This window comes from Salmo salar, chromosome 23, assembly GCF_965601325.2.
Source record: "Salmo salar chromosome 23, fSalSal1, whole genome shotgun sequence".
Taxonomy (NCBI): domain Eukaryota; kingdom Metazoa; phylum Chordata; class Actinopteri; order Salmoniformes; family Salmonidae; genus Salmo; species Salmo salar.
In genome coordinates this window covers 24,542,501-24,564,241 of record NC_138313.1, presented here as the reverse complement: position 1 = coordinate 24,564,241, position 21,741 = coordinate 24,542,501, and the positions used below count along the sequence as shown (strand labels likewise).

The 21,741-nt window shown below is 44.2% G+C and overlaps 2 protein-coding genes across 6 annotated transcripts in view; one reads left to right on the top strand and one right to left on the bottom strand.

The window, feature by feature from the left end:
- Positions 1-19,712, bottom strand: part of LOC106584284 (angiopoietin-related protein 1) — a 35,532-nt gene extending 15,820 nt beyond the window's left edge. The window contains exons 1-4 of the mRNA XM_014169355.3: positions 19,301-19,712; positions 1,461-1,732; positions 1,042-1,370; positions 528-819 (exon numbers count right to left, since the gene is read on the bottom strand). Of these exons, the coding sequence (XP_014024830.1) occupies positions 528-819; positions 1,042-1,370; positions 1,461-1,680 (841 nt within the window). The 5' untranslated portion in view covers positions 1,681-1,732; positions 19,301-19,712. The remainder of the gene's footprint in view (positions 1-527; positions 820-1,041; positions 1,371-1,460; positions 1,733-19,300) is intronic.
- LOC106584283 (ras-specific guanine nucleotide-releasing factor RalGPS2) overlaps positions 1-21,741 on the top strand; it is a 153,201-nt gene that overhangs the window by 100,439 nt on the left and 31,021 nt on the right. The gene's annotated exons all lie outside the window — the stretch shown is intronic.

Here is a 21,741-nt window from a genome sequence, read left to right as displayed (position 1 = left end):
TAGAGCTGTCTTTATCACAGTTTGTATATCTGGCCAGCATTAGCTCGGCCATACGCCCAGAAAGCCATAGTTACGCCCAGAAATCAACCCATACTCTTAGGGCTCAGTTTAATTCTCCAGAACGCACTCCATATGCTCAGACACGCATGCAAGCAGTAGGTTATAGCCAGTCCAGCTGTCCCAGAGGCACTCAGAGGAATGTGTGATCTCACTGCTTCAGTCTTTCCTGCCAGGTATGAACCCACTATAGCACAGCCGGCCCATTAGCCAGACCGTTTACTCATTCGCCAAGCATTTAGGGAATTAGATGCACCATTGGCCACCGCATTGCTAATTTTGCGTTTTTCTGACAATTAGAGATGTGAAATGTCTGCCCGGCCTACTGTGAGTTTAGCTTCTGTCTAATTCAGAAATTACAGTACCAGCACTGCTTCCAACTAACTCCACATGCTGTGATAATTGGACCCAATTATTGTGTTTTTCTCATTTAACGTGAACCACCCCTCCTGGCACTACTTGGTACATACCGTCTGAGGTGAGCGTGCCCTGCGGTGGCGGCGGATTGAGTGCAAATGGGGAGGCAGTGGGGGAGTCCATGCGTGACCCCCGTGGGAAGGCTCGGTTGGTATGGTCCCTCTGTATCTCGTTGGTAAAGCGGCTGTTGACAGGGATACTCTCTGGCACCACCTGGACCAGCGGGGGGACCACAGGTAGCTCACTATGCCCCAGGGTCCGCAGACACTGCTCCTCCAGCGCAGCGATCAGCACCGACTGGTTGTTCACCAACCCTGCCATCAATGCGAAACGCCCCTCCAGCTCCTGGTGGCAGAAAGAGAAGGTAACAAAAGGCCACAAATCACTTCATTTAGTTATAGAATATCTAAATATCATCAAACTATATCAAATTATTGTTTGCTGGTCTTTTTAAAGCTTCTGTATTATGGCACTGTTGATTTTCTTCTAACACGCTTCGTTTGATTTGATTTATACATGAAAGTAGCATTAAGCACATTGCTTTCTAGTTCCATTTGATGTTCTAACCTTGTAGCGTGAGGCCAGCCTCAGCATCTCTGAGGTGACGTTGAGAACCCGGGTCTCCAGCTGGGCCAGCTCCAGAGAGTTGTCCCTCTTCCTGATGATCTCGTGCAGCAGCTGCATGTAAAGCTGGGTCACCCTGGAGTTCATGTTCCTGCTCTCTTTCCTCAGCAGCTTCATCTCATTCACCATGTTGCCGTCCACGTCCACCACCAGCTGCAGGGTCTCAATCTCCCGTCTCTGCTTGGACAGCACCTCTCTCACGTCAGCTATGTCGATCCGCGTCACACGCTCCTTGTCCGGCTCTGGGCCCGTGGCGCTGGCACAGATGGGGCCTGATGATGGACGTTAGAATCATTCAAAGTCACGAAACAAGACCGGACCAAAAAGTAAATGACTGTCTTCACAGAAGACAAAACACTGACCTGTGATCTTCTGCTCGGGAATGAGGAAGGTGTAGGAGCACTTCTTGACATCATCAGCAGGAGCTCGTTTGGCCCTGAGCATGGGATGGTCCCTGGGCTGGTCCCTGGTCTCTCTGGCCTGTCTGGAACCTCTGCACTGGCTCAGCCCCCAGAGAGAGAGGCAGAGCAGGCCACACAGGCTCCACGACACCCCCCGTCTCACCCCGACCACACCCTGCATGGCGTTCTTCTACTGGCTAGCTGGATGCCTCCTGGACTTCCTCTAGGCTTCCCTTCAATGGATGACGAAACAGGAGTTTATGTGAAGAAGTAGTTAACTTTTCCCAACAATGAGACATGCAATTGTTGACAACAAAATACCAGGTGTGCTAGTCCTGTATATTATATCCCTAAAAAGGAAAATAGTTTTGCGGCAGATTCATTCATAACAAAGCAAGACGTGTAGGGCACTGGTAGCTACTAACATACAGAGGGTAGCGTCACAGATTTTCTTAACCCAGAGGCGCAACATTGCAAGACTTCCGGGAACATTTGCGAAGCAGACCAGGCCAGAGTTTGGTGTTTGAGAAGTGAAACATTCTTCCTTAGTTGTTCATTTTCTTAATCTAAAAGGCACAACCTCGATTCTAATAAGTAGTTGAAAATGTTATTACTCCAACCTCGAGAAAGTGAGAAACTGACACATTTTCATCCAAAAAGAACTTCTATCGAAGGAGTGGCTTTGATTTTGACGGCCTGCACATGCTCAGTTCGGCACGAGACGACCGTTAGACCTGATGTGTTTCTGCGCATGAGCTTAGCTAGCCAACGTCGCCATAACATCGCCTACAAATGTGATCAGCGATTTCTATTGGAGTAGCAGTTTCTGCTTATCTTCATACACTGCAACCAAAGACGGTAAAGTATGTTGCCAGCATTGAACAATTAAATAGCATGTTTACAGCTAATAATAACTAGCAAACATTCTTTGTCAGAAGTAGTAGTCGAGCTCACCAATAATGGGCATTTACAGTAGCCAGTTTACAACTCAAACACCAGGAAAGTTTCCCTCTTGGGGAAGGGTAGAAATGAGGTGATTGCCTTGCTGGAAATGGAGTAATAGAAAATGTCAATTATCTCCAAGGCAGTGGATTAGTCATGCGGAAGAATAATTCTCAGTAACAGACGCTTGAGCACCAGAGCCAAACGTTTAGTTTGGAACAATACAAAGACAAACAGCGATTGTGTAATCTGATGGTCTAGGAAGTTTACAACCAAGCAGCAGAAGGGCTAGCTGGTGTCCCAGGGAGCTGGGAAACAAATTGCTGTCCAGTCATTCTGCAGGAGTAGGTCTGGATGTCTGTTCTATCAGAGCTGCCATAGCCTATGCAGTCTCCAGAAAGAGCTAACATCTGGTTTTCAGGGATACAGTATTTTCAGTTTTCCCTGAAAAACGGAAGTGTGAACTTCGCTCAGGTGTCTTTCTACACCTTTTACGTTATGTTAGCTGCCATTGAAACCAGCATTTAGCTCCTGTTCTATTGGTTTTCATATCACATTTCTTTTGTTGAGCCAATCTTAGTCATATTAGCAACTCATCCTAGTTGTTGTGTCTTTACTCACCTAATGCATATGGGTCCCGTAAATTTCTCAAATGGTCGCTGAATGAAAATCTTTCTGGTCATGTTGTCTGGCGCCACATTTTACTAACGGAAACCCAGACACGCAGGCAGGCACGCACGCAGGCAGGCACGCACGCACGCACGCAGGCAGGCACGCACGCACGCACGCAGGCAGACACGCACGCAGGCAGACACGCACGCAGACACGCACGCAGGCACGCACGCAGACACGCACGCACGCAGACGCACACAGGTATGCTAAGTAGAAAATGTTATTTACCTCTGGAGGTGTCTGCTAAGGCTCTAAATTAAAATGTTTCATTGGTAGCACTTAGTTAGGAGCACCACATGAAATTTAGGAGCAACCATAAATAATGTAATTGATTGAGATACAGCCTATATTGGACACCTGTTGTGCCCTAGAACCTAATATCTAATGCTGTAAATACATTATAATAAACTAAAGGCAAAAATGCTGATACGAATACCTGACTTTGTAATTTCAATGACATTTGTGGAACTAACAAATCTGCACTCACTTGGTTCTCTAGGGCACTCGGAAACAAAGGTACAGCGAAGCCTTATCATTACAACAATACTGTTTTCATTGTAGCACAGTGCTCCCAAATAAAATTCCTGGTCGAACAGCAAAATATTTACTTGCATATATGCTACCATGTTGGTCACACTTTAGAGCCCTGCTCTGATTCCTGTAACCTCTCTCTGACCCCTACTGTTGTGTTTGTCTCTCTGCAGGTGCCTGCCATGTCTGCTTCTCATCACCACCTCTATCTCTCTCCCACACACACACTCTACCTAAACGCTGCTCCACTTTACACCCTGACTTTTCACTGCCTAAAACCCCCACCCTTAAACTGACACCCTGTGTGGCTCCTGTAATGCCGTTGTTGCTCCTCAGGACTTGAGTCAACTCTGTCAGTTAGATTAGTAGTGTGGATACTGGGAGCCAGTGTGCCAGAGTGTGTGTGTGTGTGCTAGCCGAGCCAATACGCTGTGAAAAGGGTGTAGTCTGTTCTTCATTTCTCTGGCTGTGTGTTAATTTGACAGCAGACACCCTTGACAACGTAACCAGGTCCTCTATCCTCACTGACCTGTTAATGGCTTTAACAGCTCCTTCGAGCTCTGTCTCCACACACAGACACACTGCTCTCCTGAAGGCAGTTACTTTAGCAGCTCCTTCATCCATGTCCATACTGCTCCATTATCAGGCTCCCTTTGAGACAAACAAACTAATGCACACTGAACAGCAGACATACCTACCACTGTCATTACATTATTTATTTCTCTCTGACTCTCTCCCGCTCTATCTTTCTATGTACACCACAGCAGTAGAGCATTCTGACCAGACCTGTAAGTGGCCTGTACTCTGTGTCAGTACACTGTGTCTTAACGCCTCGTGAAGGCCTACAGGAAGAGCACGTCTGTAGCAGGGGGGCAGAATGTAGATGGGTTAGGTCCCAAATGGCAACCTATTCCCTATTTAGTGCACACATTTTGACCAGGGCGCATAGGGCTCTAGGGTGGCCATTTGGGACACAGCCAGAGACTGGTGGAGGTTGGAGAGGTTAGTGTAGAGAGAAGATGAAGAAGAGACGTGTCTCTTTCAGTTAGACATCAAAGCCAGATGAAAGCAGACCAACCAGAGCCGACTAAACCAAAACAACTCCGACCTGCACAGAACACCCAGAGCCTCATGGGGGGAGGGGGGAGGCAGGCAAACAGGTAAAAGCTGACTGTTAGATGGAGAGTTGGAACTGGAGAAAGTGGGTCATACACTTCTCATCTCCCTGGCTGTCTCTCCATAAAGGGGAAGGGGGATAACTAGTCAGTTGTACAACTGGATGCCTTCAACTGAAATGTCTTCTGCATTTGACCCAACACCTCTGAAGCAGGACTACACCTCAACAACCACTTATACAGTGGGGCAAAAAAGTATTTAGTCAGCCACCAATTGTGCAAGTTCTCCCACTTAAAAAGATGAGAGGCCTGTAATTTTCATCATGGGTACACATCAACTATGACAGACAAAATGAGAAAAGAAAATCCAGAAAATCACATTGTAGGATTGTTAATGAATTTATTTGCAAATTATGGTGGAAAATAAGTATTTGGTCAATAACAAAAGTTTCTCAATACTTTGTTATATACCCTTTATTGGCAATGACACAGGTCAAATGTTTTCTGTAAGTCTTCACAAGGTTTTCTCACACTGTTGCTGGTATTTTGGCCCATTCCTCCATGCAGATCTCCTCTAGAGCAGTGATGTTTTGGGGCTGTCGCTGGGCAACACGGACTTTCAACTCCCTCCAAAGATTTTCTATGGGGTTGAGATCTGGAGACTGGCTAGGCCACTCCTTCGTTGCCCGGGCGGTGTGTTTGGGATCATTGTCATGCTGAAAGACCCAGCCACGTTTCATCTTCAATGCCCTTGCTGATGGAAGGAGGTTTTCACTCAAAATCTCACGATACATGGCCCCATTCATTCTTTCCTTTACACGGATCAGTCGTCCTGGTCCCTTTGCAGAAAAACAGCCCCAAAGCATGATGTTTCCACCCCCATGCTTCACAGTAGGTATGGTGTTCTTTGGATGCAACTCAGCATTCTTTGTCCTCCAAACACGACGAGTTGAGTTTTTACCAAAAAGTTCTATTTTGGTTTCATCTGACCATATGACATTCTCCCAATCCTCTTCTGGATCATCCAAATGCTCTCTAGCAAACTTCAGACGGGCCTGGACATGTACTGGCTTAAGCAGGGGCACACGTCTGGCACTGCAGGATTTGAGTCCCTGGCGGCGTAGTGTGTTACTGATGGTAGGCTTTGTTACTTTGGTCCCAGCTCTCTGCAGGTCATTCACTAAGTCCCCCTGTGTGGTTCTGGGATTTTTGCTCACCGTTCTTGTGATCATTTTGACCCCACGGGGTGAGATCTTGCGTGGAGCCCCAGATCAAGGGAGATTATCAGTGGTCTTGTATGTCTTCCATTTCCTAATAATTGCTCCCACAGTTGATTTCTTCAAACCAAGCTGCTTACCTATTGCAGATTCAGTCTTCCCAGCCTGGTGCAGGTCTACAATTTTGTTTCTGGTGTCCTTTTGACAGCTCTTTGGTCTTGGCCATAGTGGAGTTTGGAGTGTGACTGTTTGAGGTTGTGGACAGGTGTCTTTTATACTGATAAGTTCAAACAGGTGCCATTAATACAGGTAACGAGTGGAGGACAGAGGAGCCTCTTAACCTCTTACATCTAGACATTCCGCTAGCGGAACACCTGCTCCAATATCCAATGATAGGCGTGGCGCGAATTACAAATTCCTCAAAAATACAAAAACTTCAATTTTTCAAACATATGACTATTTCACAGCATTTTAAAGACAAGACTCTCCTTTATCTAACCACACTGTCCGATTTCAAAAAGGCTTTACAGCGAAAGCAAAACATTAGATTATGTCAGCAGAGTACCAAGCCAGAAATAATCAGACACCCATTTTTCAAGCTAGCATATAATGTCACAAAAACCCAGAAGACAGCTAAATGCAGCACTAACCTTTGATGATCTTCATCAGATGACACACCTAGGACATTATGTTATACAATACATGCATGTTTTGTTCAATCAAGTTCATATTTATATCAAAAAACAGCTTTTTACAATTGCATGTGACGTTCAGAACTAGCATACCCCCCGCAAACTTCCGGGGAATTTGCTAACAATTTACTAAATTACTCACGATAAACGTTCACAAAAAGCATAACAATTATTTTAAGAATTATAGATACAGACCTCTATGCACTCGATATGTCCGATTTTAAAATAGCTTTTTGGTGAAAGCACATTTTGCAATATTCTAAGTACATAGCCCAGCCATCACGGGCTAGCTATTTAGACACCCGGCAAGTTTAGCACTCACCAATATCAGATTTACTATTATAAAAGTTTGATTACCTTTTGTTGTCTTCGTCAGAATGCACTCCCAGGACTGCTACTTCAATAACAAATGTTGGTTTGGTCCAAAATAATCCATCGTTATATCCGAATAGCGGCGTTTTGTTCGTGCGTCCCAGACACTATCCGAAATGGTAAATCAGGGTCGCGCGCATGGCGCAATTCGTGACAAAAAAATTCTAAATATTCCATTACCGTACTTCGAAGCATGTCAACCGTTGTTTAAAATCAATTTTTATGCAATTTATCTCGTAAAAAAGCGATAATATTCCGACCGGGAATCTCCTTTTCGGCAAACAGAGGAAAAATCACAAAGACGGGGGCGGCCAGGGCACGCGCCTAAGCCCACAGTCCCTTGATCGGCCACTTGAGAAAGGCGATAATGTGTTTCAGCCTGGGGCTGGGATGACGACATTCTGTTTTTTCCCGGGCTCTGAGCGCCCATGGAAGACGTAGGAAGTGTCACGTTAGAGCAGAGATCCTTTGTAAAAGATAGAGATGGCAAAGAAGTTCAAGAAATGGTCAGACAGGCCACTTCCTGTAAAGGAATCTCTCAGGTTTTGACCTGCCATTTGAGTTCTGTTATACTCACAGACACCATTCAAACAGTTTTAGAAACTTTAGGGTGTTTTCTATCCAAAGCCAATAATTATATGCATATTCTAGTTACTGGGCAGGAGTAGTAACCAGATTAAATCGGGTACGTTTTTTATCCAGCCGTGAAAATACTGCCCCCTAGCCATAACAGGTTAAAGAAGTTGTTACAGGTCTGTGAGAGCCAGAAATCTTGCTTGTTTGTAGGTGACCAAATACTTATTTTCCACCATAATTTGCAAATAAATTCATAAAAAATCCTACAATGTGATTTTCTGGATTTTTTTCCCTCATTTTGTCTGTCATAGTTGACGTGTACCTATGATGAAAATTACAGGCCTCATCTTTTTAAGTGGGAGAACTTGCACAATTGGTGGCTGACTAAGTACTTTTTTGCCCCACTGTAGTACTGATGCAACACTGTTCTACATCTTTCTTCTGGCTTTCTCCCCCTTTGTCCCTGACCGGTCTGCTCCTCCCTCACTCTATGGGTCAGTATTGAGGCTGTAGTAGTTAATGGGTGGTGACAGTAGTGAGGGGAGATGAACAGACCTTAGAAAAGCGCAAAACACAGCCAGTTAGAAATCACAACCTTTCCTTTTCTCCCCCTTCTCAACTTGTTAGAAGCCTTTTCTTTTTCCTTCAACCTCTCTAAATTCAATAAAAAGAAGTGTTTTTGGCTCCTGGTCCACAGCCAATGGCTCACGTATCCCCCTAACAGATGTCGCAGCGTCTAACCCCAGCCAAAGGAAAACTAGCCTTAGGAGTGTGATGGTGTGCGTGTGCATCCACGTGTGTGTGTGTGTGTGTTGTAACTGTGCCTTCGTGTTCTGGAACTGCCCTGGCCTGTCTCCCTCTTCCCAGTCTTACACGATGGAAACAGGGTGACCTCCGTCACTTTCCGCTGGCTGCTCACCTTACTAAAGGTTATTAATAGGCAGCTGACCTATGACTTTGGCCTGAAACCTCGGTCTCGCTCTTAGCCATATGCTCCCATTCACGTACACACACATGGACTGTTAATGGAGCATTCACGGGACAAGAGACACTATCTTACATCTCTCCCTTTCTCTCTGTTACAGTATTACTGTATAAATGATTGCCTCAGCCCAGGGCCAATATAGGGCTACAGCCCAGGATTCAATAGCCCCCTCTACCCAGCTACCTCATCTATACTAGACAAATTACCACCCACTCCTCAACCTCCTGTGACTGCCACTGTGTTACATGCTCCATGGCAGGCAGCTCTAGTATCAGTTTCCTGCCTCATTAGCCCTTCTAGTCTTGTTTTAGCTATGTGGCTAGTGTGGCTCTTAACAGGACTGTGGGTTGGTGTTCTGGGAGTTTTGTGGCTTTGGATCTTAGAGATTTCTGCCGTGATGTAGTAAGCTGTTCACTGGCGTGCCAACCCTGCCAGCTCCAGCAACCAATCACCCTAGACACGGGCCCAGCCCCACCCTGTGCTCTGAGTAGGGTTGCGAAATTCCGAGAAAGTTAAATAAATTCCCTGTTTTTTTTTCTAAAATTCCGGTTGGAGAATTCCCAGAATCAGAAGGGAATAACCAGAAATTCTGGAATCCTTTGACCAGGATTTCTGGAAAACCAGGGAATTTATTGAAAGTTCCCGGAATTTTGCAACCCTAGCTCTGAGCCCCCCACTCAACACCTCTACCTCCTCTCCCCTTGGCATCTGATCTCCCACATTCCAGGGCTGTGTTGTGGTGGTCGAACATTTTGGGTCCAGTGCCAGATCGGCTGCAAAATATTTTTATGATGGCCGGAGGCAAAGTCATTAATATTGATCAGTTATGTTGAGTGATTGATTGAACCGCCTTGGGTGTGTGACTGCACTGCGGAGCCGTCTGTTTAAGCTTGCTAATCTGCATGAGCAGTAAGCACTGAACAACTTGGGAAACCCAGGTTCAGCTTAATTATTTGTGAAATTAATGAAAGCCTCACCAGCTAGCTACCAATCTATTTAGTTTCACTGTCCACTATTGTTATTTTTACCTTTCCACAAACTGTCTGTTGCTTGATATGAGTAAGTTAACCCAAATGTTTCACGATTAGTTGGCTACATTTCAGTAATTTAGCTATCCTCCTAAATGCGGTGGTCAGTGGATAAACAACCTAGGAGTTGAACATATTTTAGTGAAAACCAACTAGTAGCCAGTTGTTGTCCATGGTGGAATAATATCTAACCAGCTGGCTCCTGAAGCCCATGTGACTTGTCTGTGCTCCCTAGTATAAACACGGTTTATCTAACGTTAGCTAGCTAGCATTAACTGAGCTTTTATAAGAAAATACTAGTTAACAAACCCTCCTCGGCGACAAAATCGTTGGGTTAATATTAGATAGCTATGTCTTTTTAATTTTAAGATAACTGTCATTGAAGTTGGTGTTTACTACTGGTTTTTAGATCTGAGGGGAGAGATTGTACGCCATTGTTTTGGTTAGGGCTCAGAGTGATGTCACACACCCAAGAAGGCACAACCAATCACCTGACGGATAATAATGACTTTGCCTCCGGCTATCCTACGAAAGGAAATTTCGCAGACTGGCTGTGAGTAGAGAAGGGATTAGGGTGAAACCACACCACACAGTGCGTATATCTGTGGTAAGTGAAATCACAGCAGCCTCAGCCAGAGGAAATGACAGGAGCTGCTTTAGCCACTCACTCTAAAAATCATGAATGAGAAGGATTGTTTAAAGATCTGCAGTCCTCACTGCTGCTACCAACAGGATCAGCCTTCTGGCTCTTACCACACTATTCTCACAGGGTTTATAGACCAGGGTTAAAGTTGATTATAAACTGGGTGGTTCGAGCCCTGAATGCTGATTTGGCTGATAGCTGTGGTATATCAGACCGTATACCATTGGACAAAACATTTTATTTTTACTGCTCTAATTACGTTTGTAACCAGTTTATAAAGGCAATAAGGCACATCAGGGGTTTGTGGTATATGAGTAAAGGGCTGTGTTCAGGTACTCCGCGTTACGTCGTGCCTAAGAACAGCCCTTAGCCGTGGTATATTGTCCATTTACCACACCACCTCGGGCCTATTGCTTAACCAGAGGTTAAACTGGCAAATATATCACATGGCGCCAGAGCCATATATAGAGATTTATTCAACTGGTGGGTCTAATCCTGATTGCTGATTGGTTAAAACCGCATTCTAGCCAGTGTCTATTCCACAAGTTACCACCGGCTAAATCTAATGTTAAAATGCCTATTTACTCTGTTCCGTCTGACTGCGCAATCCACTGTCTCATCAGCCCAGCCAGGCAATTTATTATTTAGTTTTCAACAACGGTGATTTGTGTAAACATTGCTGTGTGTCTCTACGACATTTGCAACAATATTTAAATTCGATCTCCAGCTCTCCCATCGTAATGAACGTGTCGGGATGAGACACAGGTAGGCAGCTTTTCTCAGCCTGTCGAAATCATGAATCAGCATAATTTTTGTTTGTGTATATACAAAGCACTATCAATAGAAAACAGGTAAAATTAAGCGTGCAGCTAGTTTGCAGTCTTTCCAGCTTCAGTTTTAAGTGATTGTGTTAGCTGTGTGCTGCTACCTCTGAACAACAGTGTTCTTACGAGAGAGCACATTTTCTATGCCATGCTAAATCGTGCCTCATTAGCTTATTGTTATGGATGTATCAAAAATAAATGTCACTAGAAAACAGCTTAAACAAATGTAAATGGAGCTATTGTTGTTATTTTGGCTGCACTGTTTGACGTGCCTCTTAGTCGGCTAGCTAGCAAGTAAGGGATAAGAACGTTGCCAGCCGGTATGGCAATGGAACATTTCAAACGAATGACTGGGTCGCGTCCAAAAAGACTGAACGTCTGGGTCGCGTCTCTGGCAACCGAACCGATGGAACAAACGACCAGCTGGCTTGGGTAGCAACCTTAGATTTGTGTCAGGACTATATCTTGTGGAAGGATGAAATAGTATGAATAAATTAATCAAAATAAAGTTTTTAATGAAAATATGTCAATCATTATTTGAATATGCACGTTTTTCTTTTGGTTTGGTTGCCAGAGACGCGACTCAGTCGTTCAGACTTTCTGTTCTGCCTCTATGGATGCGACCCAGTCGTTCATTCTAAAAGTTCCATTGCCATGCTGGGTGGCAACGTTCTTCTCCCTTGGTTGCTAGCTAACAATACCTGTGCCAATATATCCTCCAAACACCGGCTTCTCAGGCATTATCACTTAAATAACATATTTATATACAGTACCATTCAAAAGTTTGGACACACCTACTCATTCAAGGGTTTTAATTTATTTGTACTATTTTCTACATTGTAGAATAATAGCGAAGACATCAAAACCATGAAATAACACACATGGAATCATGTAGTAATCAAAAAAGTGTAAACAAATCAAACTATATATTTTATATTTGAGATTCTTCAAAGTTGCCACCCTTTGCCTTGACAGCTTTGCACACTCTTGGCATTCTCTCAACCAGCTTAGTGAAGTAGTCACCTGGAATGCATTTTAATTAACAGGTGTGCCTTGTTAAAAGTTAATTTATGGAATTTCTTTCCTTCTTAATGCGTTTGAGCCTATCAGTTGTTGTGACAAGGTAGGGGTGGTATACAGAAGATAGCCCTATTTGGTAAAAGACCAAGTCCATATTATGGCAAGAGCAGCTCAAATTAGCAAAGAGAAATGACAGTCCATTAGTTAGGACACTGTGGTTGGATTAACGAGAAGTTTATCTTTCATATGGTGTATAATACTTGTATGTTTTGAGAAATTTGAATTATGAGATTTTTGTTGTTTTGAATTTGGCGCCCTGCTATTTCACTGGCTGTTGGCAAGTGGGCATCCCACGGCTAGCGTCCCACATACCCCAGAGAGGTTAACTCTCAGAAACTTGGTTTTGGGTCTGCCAGACCTCTTCCTGTCCAGAGTTTCATCCAGTTTCAAAGTGACTTTTGTTGGTGTAGGAAACTGTACTCACTGACACCTTGGCTTTCTTTGCAATTTCTCTAAAGACCTACACTTTTAAGGGTTATAATGGTCTGTCTGTCTTCCTTTGTTAATTGCCTTTTTCTCACCATTATGATAGCAATATACTACTTCCTGCATTACAATACTGTCCAAATAATGCTTAAAAGGGTGTAGTAACAGTCTGTACCAACACTGCTTTTATGCAGACAGAGGGTTTTTAAGTAATCAACAAAAGTTGGGACACCTGTAGGAATTGTTAGCATCAACTTTCTAGGCTTAATTTACTTCCATTGCTGCAGAACAGCTGTAAGTTGTTAACCCATTACTTGTTTCCTGAAAAAGGCCTGTTTTTATAACAATTTTGCCTAAGAACACAGCCATGAATTGTCATGTAATTGTCAATAAAAGCCTTTGACACTCATGAAATGCTTATACTTCAGTATTCCATAGTAACATCTGACAAAAATATCTAAAGACACTGAGGCAGCAGACTTTGTGAAAATTTGTGTCATTGCCAAAACTTTTGGCCACGACTGTACATTGCTTTTCAGTATTTGGTAACCTAAATTTTATATATATATATATATATATATATATATATATATATATATATATATATATATATATATACACACACACACACAGTTGAAGTCGGAAGTTTACATGCACTTAGGTTGGAATAATTAAAACTCGTTTTTCAAACACTCCACACATTTCTTTTTAACAAACTATAGTTTTGGCAAGTCAGGTAGGACATCTACTTTGTGCATGACACAAGTAATTTTTCCAACAATTGTTTACAGACCGATTATTTCACTGTATCACAATTCCAGTGGGTCAGAAGTTTACATACACTAAGTTGACTGTGCCTTTTAACAGCTTGGGAAATTCCAGAAAATGATGTCATGGCTTTAGAAGCTTCTGATAGGCTAATTGACATCATTTGAGTCAATTGGAGGTGTACCTGTGGATGTATTTCAAGGCCTACCTTCAAACTCAGTGCCTCTTTGTTTGACATCATGGGAAAATCAAAAGAAATCGGCCAAGACCTCAGTGAAAAAAATTGTAGACCTTCACAAGTCTGGTTCATCCTTGGGAGCAATTTCCAAACGCCTGAAGGAACCAAAATCATCTATACAAAATATGGTACGCAAGTATAAACACCATGGGACCACGTAGCCGTCAAACCGCTCAAGAAGGAGACGTGTTCTGTCTCCTAGAGATGAACGTACTTTGGTGCGAAAAGTGCAAATCAATTCCAGAACAACAGCAAAGGACCTTGTGAAGATGCTGGAGGAAACCGGTACAAAAGTATCTATATCCACAGTAAAACGAGTCATATATCGACATAACCTGAAAGACCGCTCAGCAAGGAAGAAGCCACTGCTCCAAAACCACCATAAAAAAGCCAGACTACGATTTGCAACTGCACATGGGGACAAAGACCGTACTTTTTGGAGAAATGTCCTCCGGTCTGATGAAACAAAAATAGAACTGTTCGGCCATGTATGTTTGGAGGGGAAAAGGGGATCGCTTGCAAGCTGAAGAACACCATCCCAGCTGTGAAGAACGGGGGTGACAGCGTCGGTGTGCTTTTCTGCAGGTAGGACTGGTGCACTTCACAAAGTAGATGGCATCATGAGGAAAGAAAATTATGTGGATATATTGAAGCAACATCTCAAGACATCAGTCTTGAAGTTAAAGCTTGGTCGCAAATGGGTCTTCCAAATGGACAATGACCCCAAGCATACTTCCAAAGTTGTGGCAAAATGGCTTAAGGACAACAAAGTCAAGGTATTTGTGTGGCCATCACAAAGCCCTGACCTCAATCCTATAGAAGATTTGTGGGCAGAGCTGAAAAAGCGTGTGCGAGCAAGGAGGCCTACAAACCTGACTCAGTTACACCAGCTCTGTCAGGTAGAATGGGCCAAAATTCACCCAACTTATTGTGGGAAGCTTGTGGAAGGCTACCCAAAACATTTGACCCAAGTTAAACAATTTAAAGGCAATACACTCAATTAGTACTTGGTAGCATGTAAACTTTTGACCCACTGGGAATGTGATGAAAGAAATAAAAGCTGAAATCATTCTTTCTACTATTATTCTGACATTTCACATTCTTAAAATAAAGTGGTGATCCTGACTGACCTAAGACGGGGAATTTTTACTTGGATTAAATGTCAGGAATTGTGAACAACGGATTTTAAATGTATTTGGCTAAGGTGTATGTAAACTTCCGACTTAAACTGTGTGTGTGTGTGTGTGTTAATTACCTCTGGCAGTTTAACACTTTATACCATTTCAGGTTATTCACTGGACTTGAGCTGCTTAAATTTCAATAAAAAAAATAGAAAAATGGGGGTGTTCTAAAACTTTTGACCGGTAGTGTATGCTTAGCACTTGTTGGCTGCTTTTCCTTCACTCTGCGGTCCAACTCATCCCAAACCATCTCAATTGGGTTGAGGTTGGGTAATTGTGGAGGCCAGGTCATCCGATGCAGCACTCCATCACTCTCCTTCTTGGTCAAATATTCCTTTCACAGCCTGGCGGTGTGTTTTGGGTCGTTGTCCTGTTGAAAAACAAATGGGATGGCATATTGCTGCAGAATGCTGTGGGAGCCATGCTGGTTAAGTGTGCCTTGAATTCTAAATAAATCACAGACCGTGTCACCAGAAAAGCACCATCACACCACCTCCATGCTTCACGGTGGGAACCACACATGTGGCAGTCATCTGTTCACCTACTCTACGTCTCACAAAGACACGTCGGTTGGAACCAAAAATCTCAAATTTGGACTCATCCGACCAAAGGATTTCCACCGGTCTAATGTCCATTGCTCGTGTTTCTTGGCCCAAGCAAGTCTCTTCTTATTGGTGTCGTTTCGTAGTGGTTGCTTTGCAGCAATTCGACTATGAAGGCCTGATTCACGCAGTCTCCTCTGAACAGTTGATGTTGATGTGTCTGTTAATTGAACTCTGTGAAGCATTTCACTCTAACATCCTCTGCAGCAGAGGTAACTCTGGGTCTTCCTTTCCTGTGGCGTTTCTCAAAAGAGACAGTTTCATTATAGCTCTTGATGGTTTTTGCGACTGAACTTTTCCAGATTGTTTTAAAGTAATGATGGACTGTCATTTCTCTTTGCTTATTTGAGCTGTTCTTGCCATAATATGGACTTAGTCTTTTACCAAATAGGGTTATCTTCTGTATACCACCCCTACCTTGTCACAACATAACTGATAGGTTCAAACACATTAAGAAGGAACGAAATTCCACAAATGAACTTTTAACAAGGCACACCTGTTTATTAAAATGCATTCCAGGTGACTACCTCACTAAGCTGGTTGAGAGTGCCAAGCGTGTGCAAAGCTGTCAAGGCAAAGGGTGGCTACTTAGAAGAATCTCAAATATAAAATATATACATGATTCCATGTGTGTTATTTCATAGTTTTGATGTCTTCACTATTATTCTACAATGTAAAAAATAGTACAAATAAAGAAAAACCCTTTAATGAGTAGATATGTCAGAACTTTTGAATGGTACTGTATATGGCTGGATGGTGTCTCTCTTTTCCATTCATTTTTATTGAAGCCTGCAGATTTGGATACGGGTCGTGCCTATGTGTCAGTCTCTAGTCTGATGGATGGCAGAACCAGGAAGAGAAGGGGCATATTAAAAAAATATTGATTTATATTTTTATAGCCAATGTATTTCCCAGCCTCGCGGCTCCAGCTTCCAACATCCCGTCTGGCCTTCAGCCTTTCCCTTTCTGCCCCCCCCCCCCCCCAAAATAAACACACAACAGATACTCTACATCACTAGAAATAACAGCAGGAGGAGGAAAAAATATAGGGATCAGAAGAGGAGGACAGGATGCTTTAGAAGCACAGCTGTAAAAAAACTCTACTACAAACTTGATCCTGTCAAGATCCTACTGTTCACACACGGTCTCATAAAAACACAGCCCTTCCCAAACACAAATATGATCCGCTCTCTCGCTCGGTCTCGTTTGCGCTCTCACTCTCACGCCCCTGAAACATGTTAGCAATTAATCAGAGCAGGCAACAACCCAGGCAACCTCCACATGCTAGACACCCTGTCATACTAACTGATAGAACCAGCGATGAAGGAGGAGATGTGGAGGACGGGGGTAAGTGAGATTATAGAGGAGGGGGGGAGAGAATGAGGGGTAGAGAGGGAGAAAATGTCCTTGTGAAATAGTCCGTCTAAACTCTAATTGGTCCTGGAGCCGGTCTGTAGGATAAAACAGAGGGAAGTAGGGAAAAAGAGGAAGGGAGCCACAAGGACATGTGTCTGGGCCTTTGGTTTGATCTCCCAAACCCAAAAAGCCTTCTTACAGAGATTTCTTCCACAGCCCTACACCACACTGGAGTCGAAATGTTTTGGTTCTTCCACTGCGTTTAGACGGGAACCCTAGACGAGTTTCAGGTCAGAAGTCAAATGTGGGGTTCGCAGAGTAGTAGGGTGTGGTCCCACTCTGCCTTCACCCCCACACCATAATCAATTACTCTTTGTGAGGCATAAGCCCTAGTAGGTCGGTCTCTCTCTCTCTCACACACACACACACACACACACACACACACACACACACACACACACACCCAAGCTCCTTTGTGGGCTTTTCCGTGTTTGTGTATACGTCGTTGAGTGCTGACTGCTGTGTCTAGGGTTAGCTTGGGTTCATACAAGGCCTACTTACTCTCTCCATCACACACACTCACTCTCAAGATAACAAGGTGTGTGTGTGTGACCCTCCAGTACCTATAGGGTGGATAATGCAGTGTGTTTTATGTTGGAGCGGAACTGTTAATCCTCTGGTGTTGTTATTTTTACTGCTCTGTCAGTCACCATGCTACTAAAAACCTCTGCACATATGTTACCTATTAGACACACACACAGTGTCCTCTGACTCTTGGTTGTGTGTGTGCCTGTGTCTTGCCTCCCGCTGTCCTCTCCCTTCTCGCTCCCTCTTTCCTTTCCTACCAGAGTAGTTTTGACTCATCGCTGTCTGATTCATCCATAACACATAACAGATCTATGTATGAGCTCGGTATATACCTCTTCATCTCTTATATCCTCTGTTCTTTCCATTGGTGCAGGTAACGGCTGACTTAAATGAATGTAGAGTTTTTATTTGCTTAATAAAGTGTGGATTACTCCCTGTGACAGGCAGGCTCAGTGGAGCGTTGTGTGTTTTGTAGCTGTGGTATTGTGGTCAGAGCGAGAGCTGCTAACTGTGTTTGTGGACTGACACCACGGTGTGTGTTTTGAGTTTCTCAGGAATCCCATATGAATAGACCCTACTCCTCAAATGTCTTAAGTTTGAAATCGTCTCCAAACCTGGATGTCCAGTCAATGTGTGTTGCTGGGAAGCACGGGGTCTTCTCTGATGACACTTGACTGGGAAAGTCCCTCTCCCCTCCCTCCCTCCCCCTCCCTCCCTGTCGCTCTGTCTGTCAGATGATTTAGGGCCGTGATTTGCTCTTTGTTTTATCGCTTGTTGAAAAACACTCGTCCTCACGAAACATTTTCAGAACATTTAGTCCTGCCCTCATGTTTGCTTTAGCTGTTGTTAATACTGCCTATGTGAACTCTGTGGCTGTGTGCGCATGCGTTTGTACGCGAGTTCCCTATCTCCAGTCGTACAGCATTAACAGATGTGCATCCTCAGTGAGCGGGGAGAGTTTTCCATGGATCTCACTGACAGAGTAGAGCATGTATAAGTGAAAGCAGTTTAACATAATTGTGAGTGGCAATATGAGCGCTAGCAGACTGATGCTGTTAGTGTCATGGTGAGGTTTAGAGATGCTGCATGACCCTGGTGGATGTTTGGATGCAGGGTAGCGTTGACTGCAGCAGGACATGGTCAGAGTACAATTACATTCTATTATCAGGGTTGTTTTTCTTCAAACAAGACGCCATGAATGGGACTTTCTATTCACTCAGAAACAACCCCAGGCACTCTTGATGAAGCCACAAAATCCAAGTGGGTACGTTTGTGTCATCTAGCCTCATTAGGTTGTGACTTATTTACATAACCCTAATCTATCCTGGTTAATTTAACAACCATTTCTCATTCTGCACTACCAGCCCTAGGACAGGCAGAGCGGGTATTAGGAAACCAAAGCTTAGAGAAATAAACAGGACCATGGGTCTCTCTCTCCTCTCTTCCTCCCTCTCCTCTTGAATAATAGAGTTATGGAAACAGTCCAGCTCAACAGGGAGTTACTCCAGTGAAAGACATGCACTTTATTTAACTAGTGGTTGTTTGAAAGGTAAAGTTTCAGTAGCCCGGTAAAGAGCCCAGCAGCAGTGAATGGACATTTACAGTGAAGCAGGCTACCTGTTGCTGAGCACCTGTGTGGCTAGCTCCCTTCTCTCCTGAAGTCCAACTCAAATCTTGAGTGACGTCCGAATACAGCCTGTCTGTCGCAGCCTCTTTGTCAGAGGTGTCCCTCTTACTCCCACTGTACACTATGTACAACCAGCCTCACAGTAAAGCTGTTCAGATCTAGATCCCAGTCCTCTGGTGAAGCGGAGTGTTGATAAACTTTCTGACTCTTTTGCAGACAGAAAATAACTGCCTCACAGAACATCCTAACCTCTCCTGCAGAGCTCTCCCAGCTGCTCACATAGCTACACAATAGAGAGGGTGGGGGGGAGACAAACTCTGAGACATGCAGCTGCTTACCTTTGTGTGTTTGTTTGTGAGAGAGTGTGTCCTGCAGATGTATGTCTGTGTCGTTAGTCAGGCAGTGCTCAGAGAGCCTCGTGCTCCGGTTCAGTCCCCTCCTCAAGCTCTGCTCATGTGCATATCTCCCATCTCACACAGGGGCTCATCTCTGGCTCTCTCACCCACTCTACTCCCTCTGTCCTGGGATCTCAACCGGTCCCCCTCCTAGAGAGCCCGAGTCCAGAGGCCTTCTGTCTGCAGCCTGCTGCCCAGCAAAGTCTCCTCTCTGTGGGCTCAGTGAGGCTGGGGTTAGGGGTTAGAGCTGGAGCTCTGTCTGGAGCCTGTCTGGAGCCTGGCTGAACTAGCGGCTACTTCAACACACTGAGCTCCGACGCCTGGTGCCTCAAGGTTTTCACAAAGGATTGGATGGAGACTGAAGGGAGGGAGGAAGAGGGTGTGGAAGAGGGAGGCTGTTTTTCCCCTCCATTTCTCCCTTCGTCTTTTTTAGAACGTGCCAGCCCACCTCTGATGTCATTGGTCTGAAAAAGAGAGGGGGTGTCAGAAGAACCTCCTCCTTAAGTTTCACATCTTCCAGCCCTCCTGCCCTGCTTTTTTAAGGAAAGAAAGAGAAAAAAAGCAGTTGCAGAAACTTTCAACAAAATCTGTTTGAACTCACACAAGGAGGGTTTGGTTGGGGGTAAGGACAACACGCACACATTCCCTTTAATGCACCATATATTCAAGTCCACGTCTGCCCCTGTAACCCCCATCCTATTAGTAACCCTCAATTACCAGACAGCAGCTTCTCTCTGGCTAACTCCTCTGCTTAGACTCCTTCTGTGTGCAAGTCCATAAGACTCCCTCCATCCCTCTCCTCTCTTCCCAGGCTGTAGTGTATGTTCATGCTGTGCCACAGTTATACCGGTGTGGTGTACGGTTTACTGCATCTTCCTTTAAGGCCAATCCACGCTGTGCATCAGATTCAGTCTTTTACCATTATTACATGTCACGCTGTGAGATGTTACCAAATGAAGACATTGATATCAACCTGGCCAGATTGTATAATTTGCTTCAGGTTTGTCATCACATTCTGCGATTGGCTTGCGATGCTACGTCAGCCAACGTAGGCTATGTCAACTGCAGTGGTGCATTTGATCTGCGCATGTACCAGCAGTGTAAGCAAAGTGAGTTTGTAAAAAACTGAAAGTATACATCTTAGAAGTAGTTTTCACATACAAACAATACTTTCTGCAATAAACATTTCAGAACAACTATGGCTGAATTATTATCCTTACACTTTCAAAAATACTAGTTGACTAAGACATGGGAGAGATACATTTTGGCAAAGAGATTTATTTATAGACTAATACAAATCAGTAGCGGATTTAGGTACGGGTGTCATGGGAAGCCACCCAGGGCGGCATCTTGCCGGGGTGGCACGGGGGGTTCGCCCAGGGCGCCATACAAGCTAGAACTGCCACATACACTTGAAACAAACATCCAAACTGAGTGAAGAACAGAAATCTCAACTAGCAAGCAAGTCGCAGCAATGAAGAACACGAAGGGGGGAGGGATTCTGGCAGGGGGGAGATTTTCAGCACAACGCCGGCCGTGTTCCTGTTGGTCAGTCACCGGGATCGGCTTGTAACACCAACCACAGTACACGATAAAGGCAAAACATTTTGCCAGAACTTTGTCGGAGCCTACGACCGCACGTAGTGGTACTTCATCGTCAGAACTAGACCCTGTCAGACTGAACAAGCCAAGACGTCTGGCAATCGTTTACAACATGGAAATTTGGTTCTGCCACGGCAAAATTGTGGCAAGACAGCCAAATAAAATCGTACAGTTTGTGCAGGCCTTTAGACACTGTAATATACATAGCTGTGTGGTGTGTGTGTGTCACACTGATTTGTAGAGAGATGGGAAGGAGAGACCCTCTTCTCCCCTCTCCCTCCCTCTCTCACCTTTCCATCCCCTCCTCTCCCTCTCCCCAACCATGTGCGATGTCCGAGAGAGAGAGCCGATGATTTGCATGTTTTGGAGAAAGGGATTTTTCTGGTTGCCAGACCGGTTGATAATATCCCACTAGATGGGGAGTTCTCTTCATGTCAGACACACTTCCAGATAGAACACTGGAATGAGAAGAGGGGGATCAGGGGAGAGGAAAGGAAAGGAGGATATATAGATAGATGGATAGATATGAGATATCACAGGTTGGAGTCATTAAAACTCATTAAAACTCATTTTTCAACCACTCCACAAATTTCTTGTTAACAAACTATAGTTCTGGCAAGTCGGTTAGGACATCTACTTTGTGCATGACACAAGTCATTTTTCCAACAATTGTTTACAGACAGATTATTTCACGTATAATTCACTGTATCACAATTCCAGAAGTTTACTTACACTAAGTTGACTGTGCCTTTTAAACAGCTTGGCAAATTCCAGAAAATGTC